The sequence below is a fragment of the Serinus canaria genome, chromosome 2 (genome assembly GCF_022539315.1).
Source record: "Serinus canaria isolate serCan28SL12 chromosome 2, serCan2020, whole genome shotgun sequence".
NCBI lineage: Eukaryota > Metazoa > Chordata > Aves > Passeriformes > Fringillidae > Serinus > Serinus canaria.
Genome location: NC_066315.1, coordinates 111,159,754 through 111,185,083, shown reverse-complemented (window position 1 = coordinate 111,185,083; position 25,330 = coordinate 111,159,754). Strand labels below are relative to the sequence as shown.

At 34.9% G+C, this 25,330-nt stretch overlaps 1 protein-coding gene across 3 annotated transcripts in view; it reads right to left on the bottom strand.

Moving 5' to 3' along the window:
- Positions 1 to 25,330, bottom strand: part of SNTG1 (syntrophin gamma 1) — a 316,227-nt gene that overhangs the window by 61,641 nt on the left and 229,256 nt on the right. For all 3 annotated transcript variants that reach the window (XM_018910030.3, XM_050971479.1, XM_050971480.1), the window contains one exon: positions 8,990 to 9,028. In XM_018910030.3, coding sequence (XP_018765575.2) covers positions 8,990 to 9,028 — 39 coding nt within the window. The remainder of the gene's footprint in view (positions 1 to 8,989; positions 9,029 to 25,330) is intronic.

Genomic DNA, 25,330 nt, shown 5'->3' with positions numbered 1-25,330 from the left:
GAGCTGGCTCAGGTGGCTCTGGTCACTCAGCACTTACACACTAACAGAGCCATCAAGGTGGAGACCTGTTTTAGAGCAAGAATTGCCTACCTATTTACACCTCCTCAGACCTCCAGACCTGCACACGCTACATAACTTGATTTATTTGGTTTTTGCTTTGTTTTGTTTTTTCCAACCCAGCATTGCTGAGTGATATTCCAACAAGATAAAATGTTCCTTATTAAATAAAGAAATATTTTTTTAATTTGTCAGCTCCTGAGTATAGTTTTTTGACCTGGCACTGCTAAATCTCTATTTGCTGTGTCACAAAATATGACAGATTTACTAAGTTTTGCTTCCAAAAACACTAAGGTTGAAAGCTAATAATTTTCTAATATGCTAAAAATATAACAGATATTGTTCGCTGAGCAGTGTCTCCTTACCAGGACATATACTCTTTAAAAAGACAAAAAAGTGTTGTAATATTATATATTTCTAGAGGATCTGCATTTGCAATTAGCTACATTTTAAAGTATTTTTTTACAGTTTTCCTTCGCACCTTTTAAGTGACTGATACTTCTCAGTGTTATTTTTTCCTTCTTCATTTGTAGTTTACCCATAAATTGTCAATTGCTTTGTACTATTATATAAATCAACTATTTTCTGAAATCCAGGTAGCAACTCTGTCACTGGTCCCATGGACTATTATTGTGATGAGAGAGAAAAGACAAATGACCACCTGCAGTCCACAGAGCTCTGTTTAACCACTGTTTTTAGAAGTTCAAGAGAATAAAATTTTTTCTGTTCAGAAGCTATGATTTGAAGCACCAGTCTTCTGCACAGATGTAGAATAAGTAATGAGAAAAATGAAGTGTTATTCATTTCTCCTCTTGAAGTAAACTGTAATTAAATATACTTTATTTATGCCTTTTTGAGTCCCATGTGCTCCTCCAATAGAAAATCTATAGTTAAAGTATATGCTTCATTGATTCCAATTAATTTCTTTAGATGATACAATTCCCCAAGGAATAATGTGTGTATAGGCTCACTGAACACCTTCCTTCTAGTATACTAAAATTAATGTTATTCCTGGGAACTTTTATACTCACTTGATGCAATAAAAGAGACATTACAATAAAGTATTGCAACATTTTTTTTTCTAGCCTCAGCCTCCAATGAAAATTACAATCTGATCAGACAGAACAAATTCATATCTGTAAGCTACAGATATTAAAAATTCCTTATTTAAGGTGAGGCTAGAGGAAAAAAAAGTTTCACCTACAGTTAATCTTTCTAAGTGTAACTGGGGAAAAAAAAAAGAAAAAAAGGAAAAGACAAGAAAGACCTATTTATTTTGTGTGTATCATAGAATATGCTGGGTTGAAAGGACCCACCAGGATGAATCTGTCCAAGTCCTGCCCTGCACAGAACACACCTAAGAATAGCATCATGAGCCCGACAGCATTGTCCAAAAGCTTCTTGAACTCAGACAGGCTCAAGATGGTGACTCTGTTTCCCACTTATCCTTATTTTCTCTCTTTGTTACAGTTTTTCAGCAACTTCTACAGGACATATGCATCATTAAGACATCTATTTCCAATCAAGAATGCTGAAAGTTGCTTCATGTCCTGCTGCTTTGTTGGCCTGTTTGGATAGTAGCTATCCCATCCAACCAAAAGATACATGAAAAAGATGGAAACAGTCATTCTAGTAGAATAAAAGGCCCTTTCTTGGTTTAATGTTTGCTACTTATTTCCAGTTTTAGACATCATAAATATCCAAATCCTGCAGAAAATCTGTCCTTTCAATTGCTAGCATCCCTTCCACTGTCCCATTATCTTACATATCCCATTTCTTGGGTAAATGGCAATATATCAGATCCAAATATGTTTAAAGTGGGATTTACTCATGTCATGCATATAAATAGAAGATGGGGTAAATTATGCAATAAAAGCAATGCCTTTGATTGTTATTTAGACTCAGTGGTTTCTCACTCTCTGACTTCACTGTAGATACACAGTTATGCTTCTGGGGAGAACAAGTATTTGTTCATGTCACACTATTATGACAAAACAGGAAGCAATTATTCCTTTGATTGCATCTGCTATGGCATTCTGATCAGAACACCTTGGGATGCATTCAGGCAGGACCAAGTTTTATTAGGATGCTAAGATCATCCTGTTGCAAAAGGTAGCAGCTAAAGAGAAAGCTCTTATTATTGTAACCTAGAAATTACAGCACTCACAAAGTCAGTCAGTCAGACCTGTGTCATTCATCTTCCAACCTAACCACTGACCCAGCAGTTGAGGTATATGACTCTTTTTGAAGTTATGGCACTGCACAGAAAGACACACAAGACCTGTGGGATCAGAAGGAGCCTGAATTCACACCCAAGTGTGTAAACAGAAGGTGAAGGTTCTGGTAAGAGTACCTAAATCTCAGAAACAGCAGATCAGGCTGTCCACTTCACAGTTAAATACATTTAAGCCATAGCTATCACCCAAAAATAGGCATAAATATATAAATTTATATATACATGTATTTATTTATTTATATTTATCTGCTTATTTGTTTAGAGCACCGATGTACAATAACTAGTAACTCTTCTTCTCAAACCCAAAAGTAAGTAACAATTTTTTATCTACTTCTCAATTTGTTGTGTAACTGTGGGACACATCTGTTTATTTCACTCACTTTGAAAGGTCTACAAAGGAGTAATGCATTTAGAACCCCCTCATTCTCCTGTCCTGTTTAAACCTTTAGTGGAGATACAGCACATTCACCCCTGTATTGACTAAAACATGAACATGCAGCCAGCACAGATCTGGTCATTGAATTTGATCAGGGAAAACTACCCTTACTGAAATGAATTTTCAGGGAGAGATATTAAGATTGAAGATGGGGGAAAAAAAAAAGCTAATACTTGTATCACTAATGAGTTAGTACTAGAAAAAAAAAAAAAAAAAACAACCCAAGAAAATAAATGAGAAAACTATATAAATGAGGATGAAATTCTACTTGAGGCAAAATTGAATTTGCTGGACATGCAGAAAGTATTTGATGCACAGCTTGAGACTTATATTTTGAGATTTAAATAAGAACTTGATCTAATCACTCTTTTGTATCATCTAAATTTCCAGCAGGTGTCCCAATTACCTTCATCCTCTCATGAGCTATAAGGTATGCAGCCCTAGGACAGAAAAATTTCTATCCAATAACTGCATCAAGTGACTCACAACATGAATCTTATCTAGCTCATCAGGTAATCAACTAGCTTCAGGAAACTGTCTGACCTTCCTCTCAAAAGTCAACGTGGTTTCCTCAGCCTAAAATCTTTACCAACCTACCATGTGTGTTGCCCTTCTATAATTTTTATGACCTGAAGTTCAGAAGGTATTCTAGACTACAATGTAAAAGGAAGAAAAATCTTCTATTGGCCACAGGAAGCATAGTTTTTATAACAAAGACTGCCTCAGAAGCATCTAAAACAATTACAGAAACTGCTCAGGGAAAAATATTTCATGTCAAGCACAGAAACTTTTTTATATAGATAGATATATATATAGATTGAGATATTCAGTTTATTTTACAGAAAGCTCAATTAAGTATCAATAAGAAAGATAAGCCTTTCAAGGGTATATGTTATGCAGCAACAATCCATGCTGAGTGCCATAGATGACTGACAATGGCAGGGAATTAGCCCAACACAATTTACACCCTATTGTGCACTTCTGCTTAATTTAACAGCAAGAACTCAGCTTCCCCTGTGTGTTTCTATAATCATTTAACAATAGAAGCTTCATTCCAGAGATTTTCCTTCAAAATAAACCTGATCAAATCCTTACTGTGACAACAGATGGTGACAGAGCAGATGCATCATTGCATCTGAAAGTTCAGTAACTGTCAGTCAAGAGCTGCAGGATGGCAACTCTGAGGTACCACAGAACAGAATATTGGAAAATAATTAATTCAACAGACATGCAAAATTAGGAAGAAAAAAAAACAGAAAAAAAGAATACACTAAGTGGGGGGGAAAGCACTGCTCTTAATGTATTTCTAGAACAGACTTGATTTCTTTTGAGGACATGTCATATTTAAGAATTCTCTGCTTAATCACTGTATTTTAAAAATACCAATACAACAGCAATGGAGCCTATTACTCTGCAATTAGTAATAAAAAAAAGGAAAGGTATGTGTTTTATTTCCTACAGGTGTTTATCAGTGGAATAGATGTTGTCCTATCAGTCCTATCCATTCACTTGAGCAATGGAATTCACCTTTTCAGATGCAACAGAGATGCAACACGTCTCTATGTGTTGTGTCTCTAAGCAAAGAGCACTGGCTTGATTGACAGGCAAGAGGGTCACCATGACATTTGTGTGTACTCACCTTCATATAGTAAATATAAGTCAGGTTTTATTAAAAACACTCACTGAGCCAGACTTTCAGAATTGATTTGAAATGAGATTGTTCTTACTGTAGAACTTTAATAAAACTGGACAACAAACACCCTATTAAAGCAGAATATGAGGTGATACGACATAGCTGATCTGGTACAGATGTGTACAGCTGTATTTATTACATTATATAAGAAATAAAAAGAAATGGGCATAACCATGTATATTTTTGAATTACATCAGATGTACCCATCACCCCATTCTTGGCCATAAGAATGTAAAAAATCTTATCTGCAAAACAGGGTTCTTGACTGTGGAATCTGACATGCACAATGATACCCCATTTCTGGCCTTAGTGTGGCATCAGTTCATTATGCCATGATCTTGTTTTAAAACTGAGTTAAACACAGTTAAACACTCTTTCTCACATGACTCTCATTATTAACTGTCCACTTTGAATAGACCAGCTACCAATTCTTTTCCCATAAAGCAGGAACATTCTAGAGGGACACATTATCCTTAAAAGCTAAAATTATTTCATGAAAATTTCCTGTTCTCTGTAGATACAAATATTTCAAAAAGTCTCATGATACCTGTGGAAAGAAAAGAAATAGTGCTCAAAAGAAAAAAAGGATTTTTTGAGCATGTTTTTTGAGCATATTTTTTTTAAGAGGTATAATTCCTCCCCATTATGCTTTTTTTGGTGAATTCAGCATATGAAAGGCAGAGGGTCATACCCTTTGTATTCATCCTAATGGAGATGAGACACACAACATAGGAAAAGAAAGTTTTAACTAAAGTATCTGCCTGATTCATATAAAAGAGAAAAAGAAAGTTTAAATAAAGTTAAATAAAGTTTATCTGTTTCATGTGAAACCTTGAGATTTGACTGTTGCCCATGTAGTAGAGAAGCAAGCACTATTTCTTACATTTGTGAACATGTATGTGAATGTAGCAATAATTGATGAAATGAAAAATCCACTCCCTGAATTTGCCACCTGCCATATTTGCTTTGTACCACTGCCTGGTTGAGTGAAATGGGAGTCAGAAAGTTTTGACTTTCCCAGCTGCAGTTTATGAACATTTTACTTACTAGTTCACATAGGGAGAGGAAGAGGTGAACTGCAGGCCAGACTAAGATTTATTTCTAAACCTTGAATTCCACTGTGTACCTAAGCCAGATGTTGCCAATTCATCTCCTGGCATGGCAACCAGTAAAAGCCAAATCCCAACGAATCCCAAATAGAAAATGAGAGTTATAATGTGTAGTAAAATCTCTACTAGCTGAAGGCTACATTTGGTTTCTCACCCTGAAAAGGATCAGAAGGCTTTATAAGGACTGCCTAATGCTCATTTCTTTAGATGCTATCAAGTCGATTTTCAGCTGAGATCAGAACATTTGAAAATTCATTGTGGACAATGAAAAGATCGGGAATTGAAAAGGAATGGGCAGTGCTTGTCCTCATTTCACCACCACAGTTTACTGACCTGTCATTTGAAAAGATCTAGCAGGGAGTTGATGCTGCCTTTCAAAACTCACCTGCCCAATGACGGCTCTCGCGGGAGCTGATGTTTGCTGTATTCAGTGTAACAGCTCAACAGAAGTCAGGAGCTCCAAGAAAAGGAAACATGCCCTCTCTTCTTGGCTGATCAACTAGAGGAGCCTCTGCCTGAAGCCTTGAAATATTCCAGTCTTTGTGCCTCTCTGCTATGAGGTCTATATAATTTTTTTCTCTGAATTTATGGAAATTTTGTTGACAACATCATATTTCTTAGTGCATATTTGAAATGTTCAGGATATTTTGAGTCCAAAATTATTTTTTTTCTCAACTACTTGCTATTATACTCTTAAATGTTACTATTTACATCCAATACATATAGTTCAAATATAGGAAACATAATTAATTTTCTATTTTTTACCATTTCAAGTGTTCTTTTCATCACTGTCAACTCAGAGAGGGGGAACTTTATTTGCCTCTTGTCCCCAATCTTCTTCAATTTTTTTTTTTTTGTCTGTGGGGTCCTCTTCCAGCATTTTTTGCATCATCTTTCCACCACTATTAAATGTGCTACCATCATTCTGAGAACTTTTTATTGCTTCATGCTGTCCCAATAATTACCACCTTCTTATCAATACCCATCACCTTTGATCTTTAAATTTTAATTAATATTCCTATCTTTCTAGCGATTTTCTGGACAAACCTATTTTCACAATTACTGCATTAAAGGAAAGCTGCCACGTTATGTGCTGTCAACAGGCTTTTCTAATTACTTTTATCTTTTTACCTTAATGCAACATTGAGATGTTTGGATAATACTGCTGGAGTTACAGCATCTTACACACCTTTGCAGGTACATTTGTTTCCTCATTGTAATGCTAATGGGTCTGTCTGTGCTCCTATTGTCTTCTCCATATCAAGAATATTTCCATGAAGAAATCCTAAGGGTTGTTTCTTTGAATCTAGTTTGACAACTGTCTTCCCTTTTTACTTAACTAATTAAAATTCAAATATATATATATATATATATATATATATAAATTCTAAGTGAAAATAACCTTCAATTACCCTGCCAGTGGTCATTAAAAAAAAACTGTGGGTATTTGCTAAGTGAAATTAAATATGCACGCCTTTTTTTCTAAAAAAGTATAACAGGAGGAAGATAGTTTTCAAGTTCATGATGTGCTTGCAGAAAGAAGTTAAAATTAGCTGTTTACCCTCTTAGACAAAAATTAATTTTATTTTAAAAGAAATTAAGATGACAAGACTATTTGAGATGGTATTTAAATTTTTAGATAAATGATGTGTTGATATAACAAGAGTCCTGTTTCTTCTCTGCATACCATGTTGATACTTGCTGCACATGAAGACAGAAATTAACCTTACATCTGTGTAGCCTTTTCTGACTCTACTCAAAAATATTATTTAACTATTTCATTTTAATTAGGTGTTTTTCCCTAACTTTTTTATTATTAAAAGCTACAGCCCTCTCTACATAAGGTAAGCCAAAAAGGAAATCTGGTTTTGAATTCAATTAAGATTTTCCCCATTGAAGATTCAATTCCCTAAAATTTCTGACATCCACAGATAAGTAAACCTTTTTCTTCTCCAGTATTTGACAGGCAACAAGACCCTACCAGTCTCGCTGCTAATCAAATCAGCCTCTCTTTCCAGTCTGACCTTTTGACTGAGGTTCTTGAAGTGCTCCATAGTAATTCCTTTGGAGTATAATGATTGGTGCTGATGAGAGATGAATGCATTGTAATTGCATGCTGTCCTGACAGAGAGCATGGCCAAAAAGCTATTCAAGCCAGGAAAGATATTCTTGCTTTCCACAGGAGTTCTAATGAAGAATAAAATGCCTTGTTGACCCCATGGGCCAAGGGCTCCAAAATAGCAGAGATCCCTAAATTATATGTTAGAGTGGTGAGACATTTTAACTGTTGTTTACATATTTCTCATCTTTACTTTTTACAGTAATGAAAGCAAAGAGGTAAGTTCAGGGTGAATCATAACACTGAAAATGGAACCAATTAACTGCTTTTTGTTCATTAGGCAGTATCTTCTTCCTAGTTTTGAGATAGAAGCATATCCTTGCACTCTCTGCATCTGATGTAATACAAATTATTATGGAAATTCCCAAATGCAAATGCTAACTTCATCTATTGTAGCTTCATTTATACTTACCCATATAGCTTTTATTATTGTTAATATTAGTAGTACTAAATTATTTTCATTATTTTTTACATTTGTTCATCTTTTCATGAAGAAAACAGAAAACAAAATAGAGGTACCTCCCTCCTTTGTGAGTTATACTCAATGCAATTCCCTATAAATAAAGCTGGACCAGAGAAAGGGAACTGAGAAATATGTTGGCTAACTGAAAATTTCGTGTAAGGGAGGTGAAAGCACTTTTCTTCCTCAAATCTCTCCTCTTGAAGGCAAGTTTACAGCTCAGTCCTATACATATTTCTCCCTTTGTATGAGGAAGCAGTTTTTTCCTACTTATGAATCAGGTTGCTCTGTTTCCCCTTAACACATTTCTTTGTGTGGAAATTAATATTTTATAAATAATAGTTGTCATAACCAACATATACATAATTAACTGTACAGTGTACTGAGTTTTACCTTGGTTATTTTTCTTCATATTTTGTTTAAATAGTTGTTCAGATATTAATTTTTTAATGCCTGCACTTGTCAATAGGAAGAAAAAAAAAAAGACCATACATTTTCAGAATTTTGGAACATTGATTTATTCTGGTTAATTCTGTAAAGGATAATGATAACATTCCCATTTTATAGTAAAATTGGTAAGAAACAATCTGAAGAAAAGTATATCTACCTGCATCAAATAGGTTAATTTGAAAAGATTAGATATATATTATATATATATTAGATTATATATATTAGATTATATATATTAGATAGTTCTTACTTTGATCAAACACTCAGATTCCCTTGGAGTTGAGAAAGTAAAAACACCAAGGTACTCTCTAAAGAAAATCTACTGAGAATTCTTCAGGTAGAATAACAAACAGCTACCACACAATTAAAGACAATTCAAGTGACAATTAGAATTATAAATTAAGAAAAGCCCAAATGTTCTTTTCTTACCTGCTGGTTTACGGGAAAATTCCTGTTGATTTTTTTAATCTATAAAAATGAATAAAGAAATAGATTAATACTCAGTCAATAGAACAAAAAACAAAACAAAACAACTGGATTTTAGACACATATATTAGACTCTCCCTTCAAAATTACACTTGTGAAAAAGAAAATAAAATCTCCTGCAGTAGAGGAACTGAAGCCTTTGGCAAGCTCATTTGAACAATGGGATATTTCTGTGGTCATTGTGGTTCATTCTGCTGTTTAGAATCCAGGAGAGGTGCATACACACAAAATTTTTTCTAAATTCTGAAACACTCTGTAATTTTCTTTTTTTTTCTTATTAGATGATATAAAAATAAAATATTAAATAAAATTATTTCAGAGCAACTTACTGCCAACCACCAAAGTCATCCAACTCTAAGCAAGTTCCTCTCCTTAAGGAACGATGAAGATTTGGGTTGGAACAGTTTTGGAAATACCACTTACTCTACTCTTTTATGCTAGGTGCAAAATCAAGTATGCAAAATCAGTTCTGTTAATTGTTCAAGTAATTTTTTCTTAAAACATTCAACAATATCCCCAGGTGAAAAGTAAAGAGAGAACCAGGCTGACACACCTAATTCATGACAAGCCTCTGTTTAGCCCTGCAGTTCATGGACTCCATCTGAACAAACACTGCCAGCTTTCTGACACAAGTGTCCAATACAAAGAGAATTATGTGTAGAACATACCCATTCCTACCATTACTAGAAGAAAAATGTAGTTTTTTAAGCATAAGCTCTGTAAGCTTTTGACAACCTAGGAAATCTAAAATGTGCATTCATGACAGATACCTAATGCCTAGAACAAAAAACATATTTAAATTAAAGACATTGTCAACTAGGTCTCTATATGGAATGTAACTGAATGATCTGGAAAGCCCTGAAATCACAGTATAACACTAAACTGCTTCGACCAGCCTGCAACATCTTTTTAGAAGAAAAGAAGAATCACCACTGAATTTCCTCCAGTGTTTACAATATTGTCCCTAAACAACTACATGCAGAGAGGTGAGTGGCAATGTGCTTTGGAGACTTCAGAACCAGGCTGCAGTCACAAGCTCTTTGAATTCCTCATGCAAATACTGAGCAAGTGTCAAAGACATCCCACAATTTTGCTATCAAAGGATAATTCCCACTGTCAAGAACATGATAGCAAGCAATTTCAGTTGGTTTTCAAATCTTTCCTCCATCAAAAGCGTCAGAGAACATTTTTACCCTTCCTTCTTTCTTCAATGCTACTTAAGGAGAAGCATTAGAGGAACAAGGACATTCACAGGACAAAGAAATAGTATAAAATTGATCCATACAAGATACCAACTATCTAATGTGATTTTTTAAAATAAAAAGCAGATAAAACCCATATTTTTTGACCTAAAAAATATTTGAAGACTTCTGGGATTTATTCCTAAATCAAACATTAATTACTCCAGCATGGTAAGTCCCTGTTTGTGTTAGTAGAAACTATTAAAGTCCTTGGGAAAACCATGTATTTTAATCTAAGCAAAGGCTACAGCTAATAGCCTGAAAATATTAAGTTCTGAAAGTACACTGTTATGAAAAAGAAATTTTACTTTTCTAAACAAAATACTAAAAATATTCACTTAGTGGCAAGTTACAGTTATATATTAAATAATTTAGGAGTGTTTACTTCAAACACAGAGATTGCATTTTTTAACAAAGTACATTAGGTGCATTGTGTGCTGTCAATGTTCTTCTGAAATGCAAATACATACTTGAAACATCATTTTCTCATTCAAAAATTTCCAGCTCATTTTCTAAAATACAATCTAAGCACCTACATTACATGGTTGTTTGAGCTGCTGTTGTTTTGATTAACTAAAACAACTATGTTTATCTTTCAGGTAATAAGGTGATTTCTTGAAATGCATTTTTTAAAATTCTTTTACAGAAACTTCAAAACTGCATTATAATTGTTCAAGTGAGACATGAAACTAAAAATTGTTAAGTATGATTAGTTTTAGGAACACTTAAATGTTTATCATTCACATGCATCAATATTGAGCATTACAGAATAAAAAAGTTCAACAATTAGGCAGCACACATCTGTTTTTCCCAGTGTGTCATGATGTATACTGAGTAAAATTTAATTTCCAGACCTAAATTATTTGCTAATTAAAACCTTTAAGGAAACATTTTCCAGAAATGAAAAAAAAGAAAAAAAAATTAATTACTTTACTCGTTATCTAAAAGTGAAATGTTGCTTCAGTCTTCCATAACTTTACTGAACTCATTGTAATACTATGTGTTATTAAGCACAATCATAGCACACAGAACTATGTAACTGATGCAATTAAATAAAATTTGTTTTCACCAGTACAATACACTACAAATATACATGAATGTAATATTTCTAAATAAAACACACCAGCAGATACTACACTAAAAAAAACAAAGGCATTCTGAGAATATTCTTTAGAAAGATGTGTTTGTACAGAGCAATAAAATATCAAAAATGGCATAAAAGGAGACAGAAGAAGCTAGAAAACACTCTTGTCTAAAGGCAATCTAGGCTTATTTAAAGTTAGCAAGAAGTACCTGCTTCTGCTTCAAGCACAAAAAAACCAGGTCATTAGGGATGATATTCTATTCTGATTCAATTTCCATGAATGCAAATTAGGGAAAAAAATCTAAAAACACCATAGAGAAAGTAACTTGGGAATTGATGATCAATTCAAGGTGGAAAGAGGAAGAAGGAGGAAGGACAAATAAGGTCTCTGCAGTATCTTGCATCTGACAGGGAAAGTCAAGAGGTGATAATACAAGACCAATAATGGTATCATAGAAACATAGAATGGTTTAGACTGGAAGGAACATTAAAGATCACCTAGTTCCAAACCCTACCATGGTCAGGGACACCTTTCACCAGACCAGGTTGTTCAGAGCTCCACCCAGAGCTCTGGCTTTCAAAACTTTCAGGAATGGGAAGAATACATTTTAGTGAAAGCTACCAAAGAAGATTGGTTCAAAAAATAACTGATCATTAATGGTACAAACACATTTTACTAGATATGTTCCAAAAATTCATTTCGCAGTATGTTTGGACATGACAGACGTGAAGAATGAGGAGATGATCTGGGCAGGGAGATGATCTGAAGTGGAACATAATGAAAAATGTCCCATGGCCAAATTCAGTCATTTTTGTGCACTAGATGTTGCAACCACAGATGGAAATTTTCACAGTGATGGCTGTGCCTGCTCTGCAGAGGAAACAAACAAGAACATGGAACACAACACTTCTCAGCAGGAACACAAATGAGCAGGTCTTGGTTTCATGTGGGCACAATGATTGCAAACATTTGGGGCTTTTTAGTTTTTATTATTTAAAAGTCTTCTTGCCAGAGAAGCAGTAATGCAGAAGAATACTGTTGCATACTATTATCTTTTCCCATGAATTGTGGCCTATTATTGTTGCCCTCTGCTGAAATGCAGATTGTTAAGCTCATAAAAGCTGGGTTTTAAATTTTCACATTCAGTTAAAACTGAATGGAATTGTTCACTCCTCTGAGAGATACCATTTCAGACCTTCTTGGGGCCAATAGCACAGCAATATTTATTTTCAGTTTCCATATGAGAATTTTAAAGTGTAATTTGAAAACTACTATTTATTTGGGGTTTTTTTCCTCTTTCTTACCTATTTATATTAATCAAATTTGCTATTCCAATTTAATCACAGGATCCCCATGAGATGACAAAGAAATGTATCTTTCAACAAGCACCAAGTACTCTTAAAAGTAGTAAGAAGTAGAGATTCCAGGTTTCTCCAATCTTTAAAAATTTAAATAGAAGCCATCAGATGTTTGAAAACTCTATGTGCACCACACTTGCTTTGATCCTATTTCATGATAAACATGATACTGTAAATTAGACTCAAAGTTCTAAAGGGATAACGGGAAAGATGATTAATAGGCAATTAAGATTCAGGTAAAACATCCAGTCCTCTAGAAGAAAGAATAACAGAGTAGGTGTTAGCTGTTAGGACAGAGATCCTGACAGAGACCATTCCATTGGAGTACCTAAGGGAACAGCTAAGGCAACATATGAAACAAGTGGGCACCAGTGCCTGCTCAGCCTTTTTCTGACTTAGGCAGTAAATAAGATACTCCCCATGCTTTCACATATGATTTGATCTCTCATTTTCTTGCAGTCTGTAGATATCATATAATTTTGCAGGTCACAGTCTTTTTCCAATTTAAAAGAATCTTTTATTATTTTAATTTATGGTAGCCATTTTGATGGAGTTCCCCAAACAATTTAGACTCTGTAACCTTCTCTATCAATTGTTTGCATCACACAGCTGCTGAGTCACATTCATTAACAGTTATTAGAATAGAATAGCTTGAGAAGAATGTAAATTCATTACACAGTTCTTCATCTCATGCATAGAGATGAAGACAAGAAACAATACAGTTTGTGCCATTGGGATGTTAAGTGATTTCAAAGAGGAAGCTAGATCATTAAAATTTGGAAGAAAACATGACTCCATGCTGTGATAATTTTATGTTAATTAACAAGAAAGAGTACATAACACTTCAAATTACTAGTTGGCTAGTCTTACTTTCTGTCCTTGCTAGGTTTTTATTTACTCAATTGGATAGGTAAGTTGTGGTAAGATTGTGAAATTTTGTTGACCAAGAGTTTATCTGCATTGAAAGAATCAGAGATTTGAAAGATGCACGCAACAGGCCCCACAAAATACATCATGCATTGGTGAATGCATTCAAATATATATAACTGCCTATAGAACAAATATAGCAAGTCTTGGTGCTGGTTTTGCAAGCTGCAGTAGATTTTAGAATTCACACTAAAAATCTGTATAAGCTAAGTTATGCAAAATGATCAGCCAATACGTTCTGGAAAAATTGGGAGCATAGGAAGTATTTGATTCACATCTGCCTCTTGACCTACCACTGATGACACCATTCTATGTCGTGTGTTAATCATATTTAACCAGCTGAATGGTTCAAAGGATAAAAGATTGGGATTACTTCCATCATTCCTAGCATTTTCATGTCCTGGTTGGATTTTTGTCAAGACTAGACACAGTGGATTGTAAACACACACAGCCTGAAGAAGCTCAGCATCAACTTCCTTGAAGGAAGAAAGGGAAAAACTCCAGAATGTAGGAACAGTTACACAGAGGAGAGACTTGATTCAACACTGAATAATGCAAGAGCACAAGCATGACCTCTGCTTTCCAGTCTGTTCCTATAGATACCTGCAGGCTGAGTCATCCCCATTACGGTTCCTAGATGAGAACCAAAGTGAGAACCAAGATGATACGTCTCAGCTTATATAATCAGTTATAAAATCTGTCTTGCAAGCAAAAAAAAATTTAAGAAGTGATCAAATATTTCTATAGTTTATAGACAATGAGGACACAGTAGCCATTATTCAGGAAGTCCCTAATCAGCTGTCTGAAGAAGTCTTAAAGTAGCAGACGGCTGGAAAGAAATAAGGACATATAACTATTCTTTTGTTATCACCAGACACAGGACTAGATGGTTCTTTATTCTGGTACAGTTTAACAGTTCTCATGAATCATCTTAATCCATATGGAAGCTAAAATGTTCCGTTTTAATCCTATATAGGAGTGGAGAAAGAGAGGCCTGACATAATCTTGAGGTCACCTCTGGAAAGCAGAACTCTACAAGCTTCCTCTTAAATCCTGCTGACTCTCTTTATTAGCCAGCTTTACAAAATAAGCAGAGAGCTTTCATGTTTTGGTGAGTTCCAGTAAATGCAGGTATTTGATAAATACTTTTGGGAATACAAAATATAAGTAGTAAAAGTCAGGAGTGCACCTCCAAAAACAGAAACAGATAAATACAGATCATTCCTAAGAGAGGTGTTAAACTTTTGAAAGAAAATTTTTGTATATTGAGAGTTATTATTAATTTAGGACACATAAAAGTGCTATCAAAGCGCAAATGGCCATCTGAAATGTGACCACAAACCTGCATATTATTAAACCTTTTTCTTTCTCACTCAAAGGGATTCTGTGCTTGTACTTGAACAGTACAAACACAGAAGTAATGGATGGATATTAGAAAGAAATACCAGATTTGTGCCTATTACGTGGAAGAATAGTGGGAGCCCTAAGGAAAAAACCACAAAACCTACTCTTCAAACATCTGTGATGTTCCAATAATAGGACTGAAATTAATTTTACTCCAAATAATTTTTTTTAAGTGTTGTGCTTTTTTTTTCACTTGACAGATGAATGGTGTCACTAAAACCTGCAACATTTAACAGCCATTCCTAAAACTGGATGTCACCTTAATGACAATATTTCTATTGCGCCTCTTTAAAGAAGATGCATGTGTTACAAACAGTTTTATAACAGTGAATATCCATAAATAAAATACCAACAGCAACATGCATATTATTAGAGACACTGAAAACAAATTAAATCCAGGGGCTGAAGAGACTATTATGGTCCCATCTGAAAGTAAGAATCATGTGCCTCTGTACTGAGGATGTATTTGAAGGACTGTGAACAAGAAGAATTGAAAAGATATGAAAATACCTGACCTAGAAGGAGACACCAGAATCATTGCTTCAGATAATGAAATGCAACTGGATAATTGTGGCTTATATCATATTAGTAGTTGTTCACTGGAGTATGATTACTGCAGTATCAATCACACTAAGAGATAAAAAAGCTGGTGTTACTTATTACTACTGAGCAAGGAAGCCATGTCATTTTTCCAGCAGAAACCAGACTTAACCTGTTAAATTAAACTATTAAAAATTGATCTATATGTCTCTCCTGGTGTAAAATATCAGATTTCCTTACCTCTTTATTTTTCAAGGCAATTAAATATTATAGATAAGCCCAACTTCAATTTTACTTTCCACTTACCATTTCATTACAACTTAATGTTTAGACAATATAATATCCAGTATACAGTATTTACTTTCAGAATTTTTCACAGAATGACAGGGGGAAAACTTCAATAGTATCCACAGTTTATCATATCCTAGTATTTCTGAATGCAGGCTGCAAGAACTGATACGAATTTGTTCATTCTATAATATAAAAGAACAGCAACAGTTGCTGAAAAGCAACTCAATCAATTAAAGCTGTTTGTCGAACCCATTTGTACTGGCCTGCCATGATGAGTCTTTTAATACCTCATAAGTCAATCTATTAGCAAATACACCTCTACTTAGCATTGGAAGTTCTGCTTATATTGAACCAGACTCCTTCCAGCTGCAGTTTAATACCACTGCTTCTCATGTCATCCATCACAGAACCAAAGAACACACTGCTTGCCCTTTGTGTAGTTTTTCTTAAGTTGAAACATTATTCTTTTCTTCAGTTCCATTTCACCCTGTATTTTCTTGCAACTTCATGCTATTGTCAAAGAAGCCAGAGCCTATTTTGGTAGGCTACTTTTGCATATGAGCACTGAATGACACACATTTTTCCTGAATGACTGACCAGGAGAACTGACTAGCACATTACAACAGCTCTGATCCTCTCAGCCTTCCTCCAAAGGTTTTGCAGCCACTTTTCATCTCCTTAGTGTGACACAGAAATGAGTCATGCCTGCATGAATGAGCAGTCCCAGGTAACTGTCATTTGACTAGATGGCTTTGGCAACATCCCTCAGATTTAAGCTCCTGGTAGACAGAAGACTTCCCACAATATTAGGTCCAGACACTAGACCAAAGTTATCATCACACACAGGAGTGAGTCACTCATGACCAACCAATACATCATTTCCTCATGGGAAGAATGATCCTTAATCTCACAGCTTTTCCAGCCTGCCAGGCTTCCATTTTATTTTTAATCCACTTTGTCATTAGGCTTGAAACTTCAGCTCCTGTGGGCAGCATTTTAATGCATCACTGCCTGAGGAGGGATCATTTCCCTATGAAGAAAATCTGTGAGTTGAAATATCTTGTTAGCTAGGTTTTCCTCAATCACAGTAGGTGCTATAGTAGATCTTCCTGGCTTGTTACCAATCACCTTCTCCACACCCCCATTCCAGATTTCACCCTCTCTGTCAGCTTTCCTTTGCAATTTCTCTAACTACTTCTTAAGAGATTTCACCAGCACATACATTACAGCTGAGCATCTTCCTCAGCCTTCTTTAGGAAGGGAACTGCAAACCATAACTCCTACAAATTCAGTTTAAGATTTGGATTCAGACATCTATATTTTTGGTTCCCACCTAAAGTTTCCAATTGAACTGTTAGCAAGTATTGGAAGAAAAATACATCACAACCCAACTGACATTTTCATCAGAGGTTTGCTCTGTATATGATATGTTTGCTGAAGGTCATTACTGTCCTTTTATTCCTTACCCCTTAAAGTCCTATCCACAGCATTTGAGCCACTTCTTTACCAAGTCAAATGGGTCCTCTCCTTTTAGGTCCCTCTTTCCAACCTGGTCTTTTCATTCTGACTGGACTGAAATAGAATAAAGCAATTTGAAGAAGACTGCAACTAAACCTATTTTGTTCCTCTGCCCTCAGTCCGTAGGCAATCTACTGATCTTGCTCATGAAGATTTAACAGTTTGCAGTTTCCATTGTTTCAGGATTCCTCAATTTTGTACAGATAATAACATTTGCAGTTCACAATCCAGCATTTAATATGACAAAAGGGGTAGTAAAATACAGAAAAAATGAGGAATTTTATACCATCACATAATATACAATTGTATATAAAAGGAGACAATTAACTGCCTTGACAGAACCTAATAGAAATGTAGCTAGTGATTTTTAAAATACATTTAATACTTACACCACAGAATACCAGTCTAAATGAATTCCTGATGTCAAAATTCATTAAATTGGCCAGTTGCCAGTAGAATAAACAAATACCTTTATCTGAGACAACAAAGCTAAAGAGGTTTTCTTTAGTCTTTACAGGTATTATAACTTCAATCCCTCCATAATCAACCCAGTCATTTACTTTAGTTTGAGTGGATTAAAAATAAAATTATAGAAACATCTTGTCATTGTTGTGTTATGTCACATTTCACTTCTTCTGTCTAAAAGAATTACACAATTCTATTCTCTTGGAGCTCTCAGGAATAACAGCAATATTTAAGAGACAATTTGTCTGACAGGACCAGATAAACTTCTTGTAAGCTAAAAAAATCACTTGTTATTACATTACTTAGATAATTTGCTTGACATAAGATGAAATAGGTGTTGAGAATTAGGTTCACATGATAATAAACTTGATATCAACACAATTGTTAAATTTCATATTACAAAAGAAAAAGAAATTTTATATGTAAGATTGTTATAAACACCTGAGTTTTTCAGTACCTGTTTTTTCTGGAAGCTCCCTATTCATCTGTATAACTGATCATTTTAAATTTCACTTGAAACACTACAAAATTACTTTGAAGTGCTTGTATAGTAAAAGTCATGTCCTCATATTTTATAAAATACACCCTGCCCCTCCTCCTGATATCACTCTACTCTGTATTCAGATTAATCGCAGACTCACTCTAGCCCTGTATTCAGATACACCCTGAGCTGACTTTTAATGAGAAACTCTTTTGCAATAAAGCTTCCAGATTGCCATAAGTAGGAAAGGTTGGACTCTCCTTAACCTTCTTTCTCTTAACAAGCTGCTGAGCCATTAGCTTAAAAAGCCTTGAATTTCATCCCCTTCTAAGGAACACAGTACTCTCTATTGATCTCCAGTTTCACCTCATAACTAAGAATTCATTAAAAAACAGTATGCAAATATCTCTGTTAATAGGGGTTTTCTCAAGTATCTTTTGGTATTTCTGAAAAGAAATGCTCAAATACTTATCAATATGGTCAAATGCAAGTGTAAAGAGTGGTGTGTCAGTGGGACCTTGGATGAAAGGTAGGCCAGAAGATTTTCTCAAGGGAGAAAAAAGAATAGGGTAAAGATTTTTGCGCAAATGAATTAATTTTGATCTCAGACTTTTTTTTTTTTCATTCTTCTTCGAGAAGTGTGTTAAAGGACCATTTAATTTTAACAATATTGTTAAACTGACACTAGTAATAATAACATATTTTTCTTGCTTTGGATATGATCTTTTAATCCTTAAATAGGAAGAGGTATAATAGTTAAGATTACCGGGATTTTCTTGAACCTCTCATAAACGTCCAATTTATTGGCATTAAGAATGGCTAAGACAGGCACTAAGGATGTTATAAGCAAATTTATAGATGACTTTTACTTAAGTGTGCATTTTGGACAGATTTCAGAACAACAACTCCCTGTCTAATTGCATTTCAGAGGTAAAGGAGATTGTTTAGTCAAAAGTATAGATTTTTGCTCTATCAGTATTTCTTGTAGCTCAAACATGATTTAGAGAGGGTCCACAGAAGGGCCACAAAGACAATCAAAAGACTGGGAAGCCTGCCATATAAGGAAAGGCTGAAAAGAGCTGGGATTGTTCAGCCTTGAAAATAGAGGGGTTAGGGGAGACCTTATACGTGTTTCAGTATTTAAAAGGTGATTCCAAAGATGGACACTTCCTTTTTACAAGGAGTCAAAGGGAAAACACAGGGGTAATGAGTACAAGATACTCTCCGGGAGATTATGATTAAACACAAGAGAAACATTTCTGACAATGGGAATAGTCAGTCACTGGAATAACCTCCTCAGGGAAGCAGTGGACTCCACAGCTTTGGATACTTTTAAGATTCACCTGAATGGGGTTCTGGGCATTTTGTCTAGACTGTGCCTTTGCCAAGAAAGACTGGATCAGACGATCCTCAATGTCCCCTTTCAACCTGATATTCTAAGATTCTATAATGCCATAAGCTAATAAACACAAGTAATGCTATCCCACATTTTCAAGATACCAAGATGAGTACATTTCTCTAAGTTTCAACATTCAAAGCAGTATCAAAGGAAGAGTTGTCCTTATGACACTGAAATCAATTAATTTTTCTGAAATCAATTAATTTTTTTTTTTCCCCCAAATGTCTTCTCTCATTACTTTAGCAAAATTCTAGTTGTCTATTATGGACATTATCTTTCCTGAAAGAAAAGGGCACACACTTACTGAGAAAATTACTCCAGCACTATAGTTAAAAGAAAAATAAGGAAACAAATGATTCAACAAAGGTATAATGGGCATAAGTAGAACATAAAAGCTGTAATTTACAAGTGAAATGCATATGTCAAGCTCTAACAAAAACAGATGCTGTGTAATAAGTAAAATTGTATGAAGTTACATTATTATTTATTGTCACAATGAGAGAATTAACTGATGAATAAATTTGACATTATTATAAAACCACTTAAAATAGTGATATATATAAAAATGGTGTGTAATTTTAAGAAATTAGAACTGAACAAAGCAACTGAATATCTGATTAGTATCATGCCTATTCAGAAAGCAGTGACTGCTGTGAGAGCATATGCTCAAAGCCAAAGAAGAAGAGAATCCCAAAGATGTATGAAGACAGCAATTCCATCAAATACAGAATTACTCTTTCAGCATGAGTACTAAGTGTTCCTAGCAGTAATTAGGTGGATGTTAACACACACATTACAATTTGCAAAAGATTTAGTTTTGAGCTGGTCACAGCTGAAAAAAACCAGCAATGAAATAAAGCTATATGAAGAAAGTTTTTACTCTGAAACCATATGCACTGGTTGTTCTGTGCCACACAAAATTTATAACTTCTACTTTACTGCTATTTATTTCATCTAGAAACTTCCTGTACTTAGCAAATGGATTTAGAACAGAGGCTCAATCTCTTGAAGGTTTTAAGTAATGTAATGAAGATGTACTTGGAATGCACATATCTAAAATGCTTTTCACTAATGTATACCTAAGGTTTCTAAGATGATCTGACTTTATTCAAGATTGTGTCTCACTTATCAATGGCAACAATCATCTGTTTACAATTGACCTTTTAAATAAACTCTGATCAAAAAGAACATTCATTATCTTTCTTGTCACTTGTCTGCCAAAAATTTTATTTTCAAAATGGAGTCAACCAACCCTTTTCTTCTCTCTGGCCTATATCAAAACTATTTGCACTCTTGCTGCTTGCCAGCTGAGGAGATCTCATGTTGTCCTATCATGTTTCTGGTTCTACAAAGACAAGGGATGTTTTCCAAGCCCACTCTTAGTTACAAATTCTACTGTGCTACTTATTTCCTCTGTTTCAGGATACTCAAGAGTTAATCATTTAGCCATGACACTTCCTTTTCTTTCCAGTGGATAAGTAGAGTATGCATCTTACAGAAAACATGGCTATCTAGTGAGTTTTGATTATAAAAGTATCCATATGTGAAAATGTAAAACAATTTATTTAGCACTGGTAACACTGTACTGGTAGACTCCCTTGTGCTCAACGGGAAATATGAATGAAACAACAGGAGTAAAACACAGAGACAGAGAAAAAGAAAAAGAATACAAAGAGCTTGTAAGAAGATGATAAAAGACTGATATAAAGATTGGCACTATTGAAAATAATCCCTTTATTAATATGAACTTTTAAAACCTTCTAATGCTTGGGATAGAAGATGTCAACATGCAAAAAAAAAAAAGAAAACGCAAGGTATTTTGTTATGCTGAAATGTTAACATTTATGGAGATAAAGGGTTGTCTATTCAAATCTAAAGGGAAAAAAGCATTCATCTGAGTTGTAGTTTGACAACATAAACCCAATATAGCCAGTGAAGCTACACAGACCAGGAATGAGGCAAGTTGGTTTCTTTTTTATTTGCTGATGACCTGGTCAAGATGCAAACTGCCTCCTAAGTCACCCCACTGTAAAGACCAGGTGGTATTATAAGCAGGAGTAAGTAGGAAGTTTCCACGAGTCTGATTCTAGGGTTTTAAAAAAATGCAAGCATAAAACAAATAAGATGTGATTTATTTTGGTTTGGTCTATGAACTTACAAAGGTAAAGGGCAGTGGGTTTTGGATCAGAAGACTAAATAGAGGTCAGATAGCTATAGCTGCTTTAAGCAAGGTTTGGCAGGCAATCTATTCAGCTATGTAAATGGAAAATTATTTTACCGGTAGGGCCGTCTGCAAGCCCGGATGTTCTAGAGCTCTAGTTGCTATTTGAAAAACAGGGAATACTCTTTCTTTAATTCAAATTGCATACTCTGTTTTCCTGACTGCTGCTTATTATATTTTTGAGATAAAAATGCTGTTTATGGTTACTGTTTGGTAAATGAATGAGCTAATAGCCATTCTGCTGCAGCAAGAGTAGTTAGCTTAATTAAGGTGGAGACATACATTGCTAAATAGTCTGGAGAGGTACACTGACTATCTCGTTAAGCACATAACTTTAAAAATAATCTGTTTAAAACAGCTTGTCAACAGCCTCTTAGGATTTGGCTTGCTATAATATTTTAAAAACAGTTTATGTTTATACAGCAATATAGAGATACATTTATGCTAATCTGGTGCAAAAGGAAATAATTCTGATATCAAACATGTATACACACTGATTTATCAATTATTTAAAGAGTAACTGGAAAAGAATGTTAGCTTCACACCTCTATAGGGGTTATGTCAGCCTAAGGACATATTTCTTCTCGTGAAGCACTCTATTTATGATGTAAAAAAAACCAAACCCTTTAATATTACTACAGTTACAAAATGAGAAAAACAATTAAATGGAATGTACATACGATTTAAATATAAGCTTGAGAAGCTACCTGTGGCTTTTTTTTCCCTGGCATAGAAAAAAAAATTGGTAAAAGTAATATATTCATTCCCTGTAACATCTTCATCACATAAAAATATGTACAGGTGAAAGCACAAACATCAATGTAGTCATTGGTCACGTGTATTCAATTTATTAAATATAAAGCAAAGGCCCTTCATATCTGTTTGTTTCATATTTGATTTGCTTCATAGATAATTTGTTTCATATTTGCAGTTGCATTTCCATGACTCCTCTTGTATTAAAAAACTTCATGACCTTCTTAGCAGATATCTGGAGTATCTCAGGAAAACTCTTTTCAACACCTCAGAACACTTCATTGAAGTCACTACTAAAATATTAATACACTAAATGTGATCTGAAACAGTAGAAGAGGTATTTGAATGTCAGGTCTTTTTGTCTCTTTGGTAGAACATTTCTTTGTGAATGGTCCTCATTAAAATTATAGTCATAATTCTGTGGACATTTACCCATAAAATGCACCTTACTAAAGGTTTTGAGTATTAAACTTTATGGTTTGTTTTTTTTTTACTTTCTAGAGAGAGTTTAGGTTATTCAATCATTTTGCTTGCACAGTGTTTTGATTGTGCAAGCAAAATGATTGAATAACCTAAACTCTCCTCCCTCCTCCTCCATGAATGGGAACCCTCAGTTTATCTTTTTCATAATGCATAAATGAGAAGAGAAACATTTTTTCCTTTCTGAACAAAACAGTCAAGCAGAGCAATGGACGCTAGGAGTTCTTCTAAATCTACACAGCTGCTGTAGGCTGGTATTTGAGTGAAGAAATATTAAACAAATATACATTTAGAATCACCCAGTAAAACTATCTTCCCTATGCAATAATAATGCTATAAAAAGGCTACAATTTTCCCCAGGTGCATCTGCACCTGGGAAGGGAAAACAGCAGCTACAATACATGGGAATGCAAAGAGGAAAAGAAAAGCAACAAATAGTTTTATATACACCCTTTATTTTCAGCAATGAATGAGTCCATTGCTCATGCAGACCAAAACATTTTGCATCAATCTGACTTCCCCAAAGCTGTATTTTTTTCACACAAATTATGCCAGAAGTTAAGTAGTTGGTGTGGAACACTTCCTATGAGGTGAGAGAATCTCAAGAAGCATGGATTTTAATTTCTTCTCAAAATCTGAAAGACATTCTCATCAGTTTTTGAACTTCAGGGAATTGCAAATGACAACAGAAGAAGGGAAAGGGGTAAGAAGGCTTATCTGAGTACAACATTCACAAATACAGAAAATCCCCAGCTGCTAAGTTAAAGACATCTACATCAGCCTATTTTTGCTGATCTTTCCCTTTCATGGCAAACTTGGCTGCAGAAACTTAAGCAGACTTTTCTCATCCTTTTTGTATATCCACACTGCACCCAGCCTATCACTTGTGCTAAAACAACTGGTCGTGGGACTGTACTGTATATAAAATCAGAGACCTAAGTTGGGTTAAAAATCTGCAAAAATAAAATCTACCTCGTAGTATAGGGAGTAAAGTGTCCTATTTGGTCATGGTAGGTAATACCAGAGTAGCCACCCAAGATATGGGAGCTACAGTACTCAGGCTGCAAGAGATAAGTATTTATCTGCTTCACTTAAGCAATATTCCTGCTGGGTGAATCCCACCAGACTGTATGGATGAGCTCCTTGTCAACAGCATTGGCAAGAACTGTACATGTGGCTGTATGGAGAGCAGAGAGAAGAGCCTCTGGAAGGAGAAGCACAGCCTCAGCCCTGTGCTGCCCCTGGAGATCCTCTGGCCAGCAGTGAGGCAGATGGCATCAGGCTGCAGGCTGAGTAGCACAGAGAGCTCCTGTCTCTCATGTCAGGGTGACTCTACCAACCTGTGGGCTATTATGCTAAAGTACCCTCTTGCCATTTCCTGTTAGACAGGGAGAGGTAAGTATTTAATTCAAGGAGATGGAATCACCCTCTGGATACATCTGCAGTCTTTATACAGTTAATGGGATAGAAGTAACTGCCTCTGTTAGGAGGATGAGTTCACTTCCTTCATCTCTTAAAGACATTTTTTTAATATCCCTTTATTGTATTGGGAGATTGGGTGGAGAGGATCTTGCTTTTTACGGACAAACAGATACCATTTCTGTCACATTATTTAATTCAGCTAAAGCAGAAAGTAGTTATAAAAAGAGAAGTCTAGTTCCTTGGCAATCAGATACCAGAGAAGAAGAACTGCTGAAACTCCTTTAACAATGTTAAATCAACTGAATTATGTGAGAAGTGCCAGCATGTTGACACACTACAGGAAGTTTTTCATCCTTTTTATTACTTTACAAAATTGCTTTAGGAAATAAACACAGTGAAAACAATATTTTCTGCTAGGCAGGTAACAGATTTTTCCCTGGAGTAAACAGACATAAACTCATGTGTTTGTTCACCAACAGACTAATAAACATTTTTGGAATTGGGACATATACTATTCTATTTTGGTTTTTTATCAAGATCTGTCATCTGTACAAGCAGGAAACTAATGAAACATGCAAATATATCACATCTACATAGATTTGTTGTTCATCTTTAAATCTACCTCTGAACAATGTGATCTATTATTTGAATGGTCAGTGTTTAAAGGGAAGAGTGGGCTAAAAGGACACTTTTTACTGC